The sequence below is a fragment of the Elephantulus edwardii genome, unplaced genomic scaffold (assembly GCF_000299155.1).
Source record: "Elephantulus edwardii isolate Elephantulus edwardi_28Jun2011 unplaced genomic scaffold, EleEdw1.0 scaffold00012, whole genome shotgun sequence".
Lineage (NCBI taxonomy): Eukaryota > Metazoa > Chordata > Mammalia > Macroscelidea > Macroscelididae > Elephantulus > Elephantulus edwardii.
The window spans coordinates 14,560,230-14,574,238 of NW_006399762.1; the positions used below are offsets into that span (position 1 = coordinate 14,560,230).

General features: G+C 35.9%; 1 protein-coding gene across 1 annotated transcript in view; it reads left to right on the plus strand.

Moving 5' to 3' along the window:
• NDST4 (N-deacetylase/N-sulfotransferase (heparan glucosaminyl) 4) overlaps window positions 1–14,009 on the plus strand; it is a 697,622-nt gene that overhangs the window by 83,210 nt on the left and 600,403 nt on the right. The window contains exon 2 of the mRNA XM_006881069.1: window positions 10,271–11,484. Coding sequence (XP_006881131.1) covers window positions 10,507–11,484 — 978 coding nt within the window. The 5' untranslated portion in view covers window positions 10,271–10,506. The remainder of the gene's footprint in view (window positions 1–10,270; window positions 11,485–14,009) is intronic.

Here is a 14,009-nt window from a genome sequence, read left to right on the forward strand (position 1 = left end):
TGTATTTCAAGATAGAATTTGAAATTGAATTTTTTACTATGAATGCAATACCATTCTTTCTGTTTTTCATTCCCTTCATAGTATACCATATAAAATCTGATTCAAAGTGGCCAAAGATAGTCCATTTCATCTCACTAATGAATAGTATGTGAATATTCATGCATTCCTTTTCATTTTTAACAATTTCCAATTTTCCAGCATTCAAGCTACATACATTCTATTGTGTCAATTGTTAAACGATATTTTTTATTGACTTTCCTCATTTTAACTGACTTCCAACCTGGACTCTACCACTACAATATTATAACTATCCTCTTTCTTTAGTGTTCATAGGTTTTTCAAAGGCCTGTTATTTAAGAAGGAGGAAAATGTTCCTTTTTATTGTATTTTACTTCCTTTTACAATAATAAACTTGAGTTTGTCAAAAGGAAACAGACTTCTGAATTACACAAAATATTTTGGGAGAAGAAATAATTATCTTCAATAAATACATACGATAATGGAATATTGCTCTAGGATTTCTTGAAGGGAACAAATGAGCCTTATTTCTAGCCTCCAGATAGGTGACTGGAACACACCTGGAAGATGAGGGATGATCTGTATGTGAAAAGTTATGGCCATGAAAATCTTAGAGATTATAGTTTCACTCAGCACATATAGGTGGGAATTGACTTAAAGAGAGCAAAAAAAACCCACCCACAAAATCACCAGAGAAATATTTTTTCACAAAGATTGATTATGTTCCACAGAGTAAGAGTCAGTCTCATTTATATATTTGGAATCTGAAGAGTGAAAGTTAAAGTATTTGGTAATAATCTCAAAATTTATATCTCTCTCTCTCCCTCCCTGTGTGTCTGTATATAATTTTTAAAAATATTTTTTCAAGAAGACAACTAGCATGTTTATTTATTCTTGAACTTTAATACATGTAAATAACTAACACGGTACTGTATTTTCAACACATAAAATATAATATAAAATGGTGACATACTGAAATCATAGTTTCAGAAATTTTCAAGAAGTGTTATTCAGATTTCTAAATTTGGGAAAAAAAGAAAATTACAAAACGGCTGCAGTATGTTGGGCAATACTATGACAAAGCATGTTGATTTTATCTTCCATGGCTAGGTATATTAAAATCACAAATACAGATACCTAAGTTGATAGCCTGACCTCTTTTGGAATGTTTTCTAGTGACAGACACTAGTTTAAAACCCTAGAAAATAGAATATTCTATCTAAAAAAAAATCAAGTTCCATTTGAAGACAATGAAGAAATTTCTACAGGAAAGATTATCTTCTACCTGTTGTCCTTGTTGTTATGTGTCATTAAGTCACCTCATAGCAACCCTATGTACAATAACTCTGAACTCTGCCCTGTCCTGATTCAGACTCACTGACTCTAACACTCTCATTATCCCAGTTACTATGTCAATTCCATCTCATTGGTGGTAATCCTCTCCTTCGCTGTACCTCCGCCCTTCCAAGAATGATTCCTTTTCTAAGTACGATCCCTCCTGGATACATGTCCAAAGTATGTGAGACAGAGCTTGAAAATCCTTGCTTCCAAAGAGTAACTTGGATTCTCTGAGACAAACCTGTTTGTTCTCTTGGATGTTCATTGTATGTTTAATACTCCTCCAGGACCATAGTTCATTAGCATACATTCTTCTCCTTATTATCCTTAGTCATTGTCCAGTTCTCTGATACATAACAAATAATTGCAAAGACCATGGCCTGGGTGAAGAAGACCGTAGTCTCTGGACTGAAATCATTGTTTTTTAGCACTTAGGAGAGGTATCAGCACACTTCCCCAGTGAAATTCACCTTTTGAAATCCTGACTGCTGGTGCCAAGTGTATTGACTGTGGAACCAAGCCAATTGAAATTGTTAAAAACCTCAGTCTCTTCTCAATCTGTCATGGTGCTACTACCACCTTGAAGAGTACAATCTTTGAACTTCTACAGAAAATACTTTAAGTCCTCCTGTGTTTGGGAAGACAGACTGTGGCAAAGATCTCTGAAATACAAGTTATCTCTGTGTCTTGCTTCAAACCTGATGCCATATTACTCCACATAGATCCGTCCCATAAACAGATTGAAAAGGTATAGAGACAGGATGCATCTTTGATGCACTTCTTTCTTTATTTTGTACCATGCCATGTTTCCTTGCTCTGTTTAGAGGACTGCATTCTGGTCAAAGTATAGGTTTCACATGAGCGTATTCAAGTGTTCTGGGATTTCCATTCTTCTCAAGGTTAGTCATAATTGGTTGAGATCCACACAGTCAAATGCCTTTGCATAGTTATTATTACACTGATAGACATTCCTCTGGTACTCTTTGCTTTCAGCCAAGACCCATCTCTCTTTTGTGATAATGTCTCTACTGTCACAGCATCTTCTAAAGCTAGCTTATATTTCTGGTAGTTCTCTCTCAATGTACTGTTCCAATTATTTTTGGATAATCTTCAGCAGGATTTTCCATGCATTTGATATTACTGATATTGTTTGATATTTTCCACACTCTGTCAGATCATTTTATTTTTTTAATGGGAATAAATATAGATTCCTTCCGGTAAATTGCCCAGGTAGTTATCCACCATTTAAAAATAAATAAATAAATAAAAGTAGAAAGCAGAAAAGAAAAGAAAAACTTCCTGAAATAACAAGTACCATAGGATCTTAGCCATTGATGCAGAAAAGGCATTTAACAAAATCCAACAGCCCTTCCTGATTAAGACATTCAGAAAACTTGGAATAGAAGGCAATTTCCTCAACATAGTGAGAAGCATATATGCAAAATCAAGAGCCAATATCATTCTAAATGGAGAAAGGCTAAAAGCCTTTTCCATGTGAACAGGGACCAAAAAGAATGCCCACTTTTACTTCTATTCAATATTGTATTAAAAGTGCTTGCTAGGACAATACAACAAGATAGCAAAATAAAAGGCCTCTGGATTAGCAAAGAGATGGTTTGAACTATCACTATATGCATATGATATGATAGCATTCTCATAAAATCCCAAGGACTCAACAAAAACTGTTAGAGCTTAGTAGACCAATTTAGAAGTGTGGCAGGGCATAGTAAGATCAAATTCCAAAAATCTGAGGGATTCCTCTACAATAACAAAGAGAAATCAGAGAAGAAAATCAAGAAAGCAATAAAATTTACAATAGCTAGCCACAAATTGAGATACTGGGGAGTGAACCTAACTAGAGATACAAAAGACATATAAAAAGAAGAAAAAAAAACCTATATAACATTTCTGCAAGGAACAATAAAAGACATAAATAAATGAGAAAATGTACCCTTTTCATGAATAAAAAGACTCAATATTGTAAAAATAACAGTCTTACCAAAAACAGTCTGTATGTTCAATGCAATCCAAATACAGATACCAAATTAATTTTTCATGGATATTGAATGGGAAATTGTCAAGTTTATTTGGAGAGGAAAAAGATGTTAATAAACAAAGCACTTCTGAAAAACAAATATGGGAGGAGACATAGCACTCCCTGACCTCAAAATCTACCACAAAGCAGTAGTAAACAAAACAGCATGGTACTACTACAAAAAAAGGCACATAGACCAATGGAACAGAACTGAGAACCCAGAAATGGACTCCACTATCTATGGTCAACTGATATTCAACAAGGAAATAAAAACTAAAATGGAGAAATGACAACCTCTTTAACAAACAGTGCTGGCAAAAATAGACCACTCACTATGGGCAGAAAGCAGAAACAGGATCCACCTCTCACACCATATGCAAAAATCAACTCAAGATGGATCTTACCTGGGAGTAAAGCCCAAAACCATAAAGTTCATCAGAGACAAACTGGAATTAAGTTTAGATGGTCTAGTCTGTGGAATAAAGAGACTGCCAAATACAGCAAGAAAGGCATAATATGGGTGTTATTGTAGTTGATTGCCTCCAAGTTGAGCATAATTCATAGCAACTCTATGAAAAAAGACCTGAAATCTTTCTATAACTATCATCATTCCTCAAAGTTCATAGAGTTTCCAGATGCATGTTGTTTAGGTAGTGGATACCACTCCTGCTTCCAAATCCGTTTTAAACTGAGAAATTCACCAAACACTGTCCACAATGATTAACATTATGGCATTTGAAACCCCAATGGCAAAAAGTTCATCATCACAACAACCTCAGAATACATCAATATCGCTAATTGACAGAAGAGTGCTGTATCACTTAGAAGAATGTTCCTCCAAAATATAGTAACAACTGACTTTTAAATACAAAGACCCTGCACAGATCTTGTTGATACTAAACAAGAGGTTTAAATTAAAAACAACCAATATAATTTGTTGTTTTTATGTGTTATTGAGTTGCCTGCAATCCACAAAGACACTACATATAGCAGCTCTGAACATTTCCCTGTCCTGAGACAGTTTTACCTGACACAACAACCCCTATTGCCCCAGCTACTGTATCAATACATCTCATCGGGGGTCTTCCTCTACTGTTCTGTCCCTTCTCCCTTCCAAACATGATGTCCTACTCCAAGAGCCGGTCTCTCCTGGCCATGTGCCCAAAGTGAGACAGGGCTTCAAAATCCTAGCCTACAAGGAGAAACTTGGTTTCACACTCTCCAAGAGAGACCAATTTGTTTTCTTGGCAGTGCATGGTATGTTCAAGATTCTTCTCCAGCACCATAACTCAGAGGCATCTGTTATTTTTCTCTCATATTTACTTATTGCCCAGCTCTCCGCAGCATAACAAGTAATTGTGAAGACCATGGCCTAGATTAGGTGCATCTTAGTCTCTAGAATGACATCATTGCTTTTCAGTACTATGAAGAGGCCCCTGATAGCAGATTTTCCCAGTGCAATTCATCTTTTTATTTCCTGACTGCTGGTGTTAAGAGTGTTAATTGTGGAGAAGATCAAGCTGTAATTGTTAACAACCTCTCCATACCTTTTCAACCTATATGCACAACAGAATATCCGGGAGGTGGGGCTCTATGAGGAGAAATGTGAGGTCAAGATTGGTGGACGATTTATCAACAGTCTGCGTTATGCGGATGACACAACCCTGCTTGCTGAAACTGAGGAGGACCTGAAGTGCCTGCTGCTGAGTGTCAAGGACTCCAGCCTACAATATGCATTGAGGCTCAATGTCAAGAAGACAAAGATTCTCACCACTGGACCAATTGGCAGCATCAGGATGGATGGTGAAGAGATTGAGATTGTACACAGCTTTAGTTTGCTTGACTCCATAGTCAACAGTCTTGGCACCAGCAGCCAGAAAATTAAAAGACACATTGCCATGGGAAAGTCTGCTGTTAGGGACCTCTCCAAAGTGCTGAAGAGCAATGGTATCTCTTTGGAGACTAAGGTGCATCTGATACAGGCCATGGTCTTCGCAATCACCTGTTATGCATCAGAGAGTTGGACAATGACCAAGGAGGATAGAAGGAGAATTGATGCCTTTGAGCTGTGGTGCGGGAGTATTGAGAATACCATGGACTGCTAGGAAAACAGACAGTTTTGTCCTGGAAAGGGTTAAACCGGGTGGCTCCTTGGAGGCAAGGATTCTGAGGCTCCGTCTAACATACTTTGGACATGTTGCAAGGAGAGACCAGTCCTTAGAGAGGGATATCATGCTTAGGAGGGTAGAGGGACAATTCAGGAGAGAAAGGCCCGCTATGAGGTGGCCTCCCTAGTTATTGTCTAACTCTCAGATGCATAGCAAGTGATTGCAAAGACCATGGCCTGTAACAGACACACCTTAGTCTCCAGGAGACACCATTGCTCTTCAGAACTTTGGAAAGGTACCTAATAGCAGACTTTCCCATTACAATACATCTTTTAATTTCCTGGCTACTTGTGCCAAGAGTGTTGACTGTGGGGCCAAGCAAACTAAAGCTGTGAACAATCTCAATCTCTTCACCATCCATCTTGATGCTGCAAACTGGTCCAGTGGTGAGAATCTTTCAGATTGAAAATGTATGTGGCAGGATACATTCCTGATGCAACCCTTTGCTGATTAAGAACCATGTAGTGTTTCTTTGCTCTGTTCTAAGGACTACTTCCTGGTCCAACGATAGCTTTTGCATAAACACAATCACGTGTTCTGAGATTCCCATTTTCCACAAGGTTAGCTACAATTTTTTTGTGACCTACAAAGCCAAATACCTTTACGTAGTCAATGAAACACAGATAGACATTCCTTTGTAACTCTCTGCTTTCTGTGAAAATCCATTTGACATTGGCAATAATGTCTTTAGTGACATGACTACTTCTAAATCCACCTTGTATTTCTGGTAGTTCTCTATCAATGTACTGTTCTGGTCATTTCTGGATGATTTTCAGTAGGATTTTGCTAGTGTGTGATATTAGTGATATTTTTTGATAATTTCCACACTCTGTCAGGTCACCTTTTTTTTTTTTGGAATGGGAATAAATATGGATCTCTTCCAGTCAGTTGGCCAAGTAGTTGTCCTCCAAATTTCTTGGCACTATTTGTTGAGCACATGCAAGGAAGCATCTGTTTGCTGAAATATGTCAATTAGTCTTCTATCAATTCCTGATGTTGTATTTTTTCCCCAAGTCCTTCAGAGAAGCCTGAAATTGTTTCTTTATCACCATTGCCTCTTGATCATATGGTTGTTTCTTGTCATTTTTATTTGTCAGCTAATCCTTTTGGGTACAATGACGAAGTGTACCACTTCCATCTTCTTTTAATGCTTCCTGAGTTATTCAGTATTCTGTCGATAGCATAATTAAGCATTGCAACTCACAGCTTTAATTCGTTCTTTAGTTCCTTCAGCTTAAGAAATGCTGAGCAAGTTTGGCCCTTTTGATTTTCCTTGCACATTTCATTATAATATTTTGCCTTGTTGCCCAAGCTGCCTTTTGAAATCTTCTATTCAGCTCCTTAACTTCTTGATTTCTTCCCTTTGCTTTGGCTTCTTGGCACTCTCGTGCAATATTCATAGTCTCTTCTAGCATCCATTTTGGTCTTTTCTTTTTCTCCCTTCTTTTTAATATTCATGAACAGTATTCTTGATATCTTCCCACAGCTCTTTTGTTCTTCATTCATTAGTGTTCAAGGCCTCAAACCTATTCATGAGTTGGTTTTTAAATTCATGGAGGAAAGACTCAAGATAAAATATTGATTCCTGTAGATATGATTTAACCTTCTTTAGCTTTAATCTGAACTTTCAGAGGGGTAGTTTATGGTCTTTTCCACAATCAGCACCTGGACTATTTTTCACTGCTGATACTGAACTTCTCCAAAGATTCCTTACACAGATGTAATCTGTCTGATTCCTGTGCATCCCAATAGATAAAATCCCTATGGATAGCCTGCATTTGTGTTTATTATAAGAGGTATTTGTAATGAATAAATCATTGCTTTTACAGAATTCTATCATTCTATCCCCAGCTTCATTTCTGTCACCAAGTTCATATTTTCTGACTACTTATTCTTCTGTCTGGTTCCCAACTTTTGCATTCCGTTACTATTAGTACATCTTGGTTACATTTTTTTTTTATCAAGTTTTGACTGCAAAAGTTGATACAAATGATCTCTTTCCTCCTCTTTAGCTCTGGTTGTTGGCACATAAATTTGAATTATGGTGGCTTTAACAGGTCTTCCTTAATAAAATTGATGAATGAGACCTTCTAAAGATTAAATCCCTGTGGGCCTCCAAAACCTTTTCCAACAAAGTTGAAAGAAAATCTACTGATTGTGGCAGTGTGTGTGTGTGAGAAACTGAGCAATACCATATCAGACAAGTTTTTCCATATCAAAAGCATACAGAATCCTGCAGGGCCTCCACAAAGAAGAGATTGATAACACAATTACAAAATGGGCAAAAGAGATGGAAAGACTTTTCATAGAGGAAAATATTAGGATGGCAAATAGACACATGAAGAAATGCTCTTAATAACTAGTAATAAGAAAGGTGCATATCAATACTACAACAAATTACTTTCTCACTCAAGTAGCAGAGTCAAAATTTAACAGGACAACAAGTAATAAATGTTGGAGAAATTGTGGCTATATAGGAACAATTATACATTGCTAGTGAGTGTGTAAAATGGTACAACCACTTTGGAACGCATTTTGGTGTCTCTAAAAGATGAACGTAGAAATTCCATATGACCCAGCTATTCCACTGCTTGAAATATACCCCAAGAAAATTAGAACTGAGACACAGACAGGTATTTGCACACCAATGTTCATAGCAACATTAATCACTAGCCCAAATGTCCAACCACAGGCAAATGGATTGACAAATTATAGTACATTCACATGATGGAATACTATGCAGTACACAGAAGCAATGATTTTTGTAAATCACCACCTAACATTAGAGGAAACGGAGAGCATTAAGCTGAGTGAACTAACTCTGTCCCATAAGGACAAATACTCTATAAGACCATTTTTGTAGAATGTGTATGTGGGTCCAAGTGGGGGAAGACGGGAGCAGAGGGGGGATGATGGGAGGCCTTAATCATAGGGTTGCATAATTTTATGGGTGGAGGAAGGGGTTTGTAAAGGAAATGGCAAAGATCCAGTGTGAAAAGCAATGTATAAGAATTTTGTAGGCAAATCAGTACAAAATAAAAAATTTATTCAAATAAAAAATGATAGATAAAATATGAAAAAAATAAAATCTTGCTTTACATCAACAAATTACTGGATTGAGAACTATGCCACATTCACATAATGGGATACCATGCAGCACTTATTAGCAATGATTTTGAAAAATACTATATAACATGTGAGAGGCTGGTTAGAGATCATTATGCTGAGTGAACTAACTCAGATGCATGAGGACAAATTCTGCATAAGACTATTATCGTAAATACATAAGGATAATCAGTGAGATGAATCCAAAGAGCAAAGGGGAGGGGACAAGGGAACTGAGGTTTGTGGGGGTCAGGAAAATTACAGAGCCACAGAGTTTGGTGGGAAGAATGAGGAGATGAAAGAACTTTGGAAGATTCAGTGGGGATCTGAAAAGATGGGGCAATGGTGGGCATAGGTCATTGGTGATTAATTTTATAAAAGATATTTTTGGGGAATGACTAAGAAACACAAGATGAATGGCAAAATAACCACCAAAATTTTAATAATAAATACTTAAATAAAAAGAAAATACTTCCTTTAACTATCTCATCACAAAATAATTTCCCCCCATTATTATGTCTTTGTAAGTGCAAGAAGGGAATACTTTAGCAATTTGAGCTCTTATGTTAAAGGGGCCAAGTAATTCTCTGTGATCCTAGAAAAAGATATATAATTACAGACTAAAACTTTTAAATACTATGAGCTAATGGAAAAATTATTTCCTCAGATCATAATTCAATGCATAGAAACATACTCTACAGTCATATAATGGCCTCACAAATATCTATTTTCTTCCAATATGCACATAATATCTATGAGACCCCATAGAATCATTTTATAGAAATTAATATTTTTTACAAAACATGTATTTCTTCCTCTTGTTTTTTTGTGTTGAATTATTTGAAAATTTATTTTAACATAATATTGCAATAACTTATGTATATTTGGACATAATTAGATATGATTTTGTAAATATTTTGTTATTGTTAATGTGCCCTAAATTAGAACCTATTCATAGCTGACCCTCCAGCAGGTTTTCAGATGTTATAAACCACAAATGTGATTACCCATATTTCTCCTACAGAGCAACTGCTAGATTAAAACTCTCTGCCTTTGTGTTGATATCATAAGTCATTAACCACTAGAGCTTCCTTTGTGTTATAAGATATGAAAAAACAGTCTTCCATGTTATAAGGAGTGAAACTTACATAGGTAGTCTTTGAGTTACGAATGACATCCATTGATTCTAGTGTTTTTAAGAAATTTAAGGTAGAGTGCATTCAAAGCACACATTCTTATTTAGCCTTATGTTAGTGCAAGTAAAGGCTGGAAGCCTTTTCAGTGTTTTACAAGCTGAACAAGTGTCAAATGAAGGCAATTGTATTTAAAAAAATATTCTCAGTAGAGGTGGATTCTGTCATTGCAACTTGAGGGCAACCAACTTCGCATAATAATAAAGGGCAATTAAGGGCATGAGTAGAACATTCTTAATTAGAAACTGCTTTTACTGTAAACATCTAGTTATAAATGTGTTGTTATATAAACAAGTTAAAATTATCTGATATGCATTTTCTAAAATATATGCATATATACACATACATAAATGAGAACTTAATTTCTGTTTGTTTGATTTTTTCTCAATTATTACTTCTTCTCCCTTTTGCAGATAATGTTAAGAGGATTCTACAGCAATATTTGGTTTTGGACATATACAAAATCTCTTCAACTTTTGCCCTCCTGGCCTGCTGCCTTCTAGCTTTAATTTGTTTCTGATTCCTTCAAACACTTTACATGATTTGCAATGGTTACATGAACTTTTGGAAAATGGTATTTATGCCACCTCATACTTTTGCCATGGAACTTTAGGAAGTAAAAATTGAAAAAAAGCATTATTCTTAAAAAATGAATCTAATTGTGAAGTTTCGGAGAAGTTTTCGAACCCTGATCATTCTCTTAGTTACATTTTGCTTGGTAAGCATTGTAGTTTCTGCCTACTTCCTCTACTCTGGCTACAAACAGGAGATGACACTGATTGAAACTACTGCAGAATCAGAATGTGCTGACATCAAAATTCTACCATATCGGTCAATGGAGTTAAAAACAGTTAAACCTATTGATACATCCAAAACTGACCCTACAATCCTCCTGTTTGTGGAGAGTCAATATTCACAGCTTGGTCAGGATATCATAGCTATCTTGGAGTCCAGTCGATTTCAGTACCATATGGTCATTGCTCCTGGCAAGGGGGATATACCTCCTCTTACAGATAATGGCAAAGGGAAATATATTTTAGTTATTTATGAAAATATTCTAAAGTACATCAGCATGGACTCTTGGAACCGAGAGCTCTTGGAAAAATACTGTGTGGAATACAGTGTTAGCATAATTGGTTTTCATAAAGCCAATGAGAACAGCGTACCAAGTACACAGTTAAAAGGCTTTCCATTAAACATTTTCAATAATCTAGTTCTAAAGGACTGTTTTGTTAACCGTCAATCTCCTTTGCTGCATATTACCAAAGCCCCAAAGATGGAGAAAGGCCCTCTTCCTGGTGAAGACTGGACTGTTTTCCAGTATAATCATTCAACCTACCAGCCTGTGCTTTTAACTGAGTTACAGACAGAAAAACCTCTTCCATATTTGTCCAGCAAAATGCTCTATGCCACAGTGATTCAGGATCTGGGACTTCATGATGGAATTCAGAGAGTTCTTTTTGGCAACAACTTGAACTTTTGGTTGCACAAACTCATCTTCATAGATGCCATTTCCTTCTTGTCAGGGAAGAGGCTGACTTTATCCTTGGACAGGTACATTCTTGTGGACATCGATGACATATTTGTTGGAAAGGAGGGAACGAGGATGAATGTCAGAGATGTGAAGGTAAGAAACCCTCCATAACACCATCATTTTATTTCATTAATTTTGGGGTATAGATTTGAAATAATTTTTAAAATTCTAGAATCCTTTTTAATCATTCCTGCCACATGTGTCAGATACTTTGAGAGCTGCAGTTCTTTACTCTCTTTGCCTATCTCTAGACCTTCCCAAGCCCAAATAGACTCCCTTATAACTGGCTCTGTGTTTTTTGCATGTGATAGTTTGTAGTAATGAGGCTGATACATAGGACTTCTCTAGAGATTATCCTTCTGCTCTATATAGCTATCACAATTGTGGTTGAAATACAAGATGGGATAGTGGTTACGATTTTTCCACGAATCTAGTATTGATAGTAAGAAATATATAACATACAGTACTGTATTTGACCTATTGGACTGTATTATGAATGCATCATAGTCTTGTGACAAACTAATTAGTGTTCTGGGGAAAACATACTACTTTTGTATAGAAAATCCATTCTGCAGTAATTATTAGAGGAAAAACAAGTAGCAAATCTTAAATAGGATATTTTGGGGAAAATTCCCTCTTTTCTCACCTTGATTTAACATTCTAACATGACCTTTCATGCTTCTGTGTTCTGTCCTATATATGACTGAATTCATTCTGAACATAAATATTTTAACCAACCATGTGTAAATTAAAATAATGGACCACAACTTGAAATTACAAATAAATAAAAGAGTGTTAGCATGATGTCAAACTTTCTGAACATACATCTTTAGATGATCCTCCAAAGACGAAACCAAGATTCTAATTAAAAATACTAATTCGGTTTTTTTTCTTATCAAAAATCTTTGGGAAACTCTGAGGGTATATAGTTCATAGTGGTGTTGAACTGCTAACACACACGTGGTATCTCTCTAGCAGTTTTAATCCACCAGTGGCTTTTATGGTATAAAGATGGATAACCTCCTCTCATGGGATTTTCACCCTCTGAAAAATGGCTGAAGTTCAGCAGTGGGTTGATTCTGAGTTCATAGCGTTGGAATTTTTTTTAAAGATGTTATTTTGGGGTTTTGTTCTTTTAAAACAAAAATCTTAACATTTGCTTGGAACACTGATATAAACTCAGCTGGATAAAATGAATTAAGTTTTTAATGAGTTACTGAATAAAGTGCAGTGTTAACTGTGACCTAAATATTTCACTTAATGAATACAATAAACAGATTAAGGAAGCTCTGGTGGCTTAGTGGTAAAAAGCTTTGATGCAATTCCAAAGTCATGGGGTTCAAATTTACCAGTTGCTCCATAGAAGACTGATGAGTGATCTCCTCCGATGTGATTTACTGCCTCTGAAATCCCACTGGAAAGTCAGCTATGAATAGATTTTTACTTGATGGTATATACAACAAGAAGAATGACAGAAAAAGACTAGAGAGCTTTGGTGGTTTAGAGGATAATTAGTTGTGCTGCTAATCCAAAGGCCGGTCGTTTGAATCCTCTGGCTGCTTCATGGGAGAAAGTTTAGCTATCTCCTCCTGTACAATTAAATTTACAGTCTCTGAAAAGCTGCGTGAGGATCAGTGATGGCTCGGTTCCGACTTCACGGCAATGGATTAAAAAGTAAATGAAATACCTCTCTCAAGTACTGTCTAGCTTCTATATTTCTATTTCCTTTTTCAATATTTTATAACTTTTAATTTATGACATTTAATGTTTTACTATAATTTTTAAAATAAATGTAATAAAATGTCATGTATTTCAAAAATACTCTGAGTGATTATTTCCTACCCTAAAAGGACAGAGTTTCTAAATTTTAGTCCATATAATATATGGCAAGAAAAGTTGTTATACTTCTGAAACAAATTTTTCAGCTCAATTTTAGGTGTTCAAATTGTTCTGAATATAAAGTTTAAGAACTTTCCTAAACTGCAGACTTTCCCAGTACAATACAGCTCCTTGTTTCCTGACTATTGGTATCAAGAGTGTTAAATGTAGATCCAAATAAGATGAAGATTTTTGACACTTTCAATCCCTTCTCCAGATATCCATATGTTGACAACTGCTCCAATGGCAACTTGCACTCAAATGCAATCCACACTGTATGCTGAATTCTTTGATCTTGTGCTAGAAGTGCTTCAAGTCCTTATCACTTTCAGAGCAAGGTTGTGTTATCTGCATAATGCAAGTCATCGATGATTCTCCCTCAATCCTGATGCCACATTATTCTTTATAGAGTCTAGCTTCCTAAATAATTTGCTCATTTTACACACTGAATAGGTATAGAGAGAGTATACATCCCTGACACACTCCCTTCTTAATTTTAAACTATGCAGCATTTCCCACTCTGTTTGAGCAGCAGCCACTTGGCCCAGGTATAATAACCACAAATAAATGCTCTGGAATTATAATTATTTTCAATGTTAGCCATATTTTCTTTTTATGATCCACACACTCAAGTGCCTTTCCTTAGTCAATAAACATAAATAGACATCCAAGGAGAATTAATGCCTTTGAGCTATGGTGCTGGAGAAGAATATACCATGGACTGCTAAGAAAATGAACAG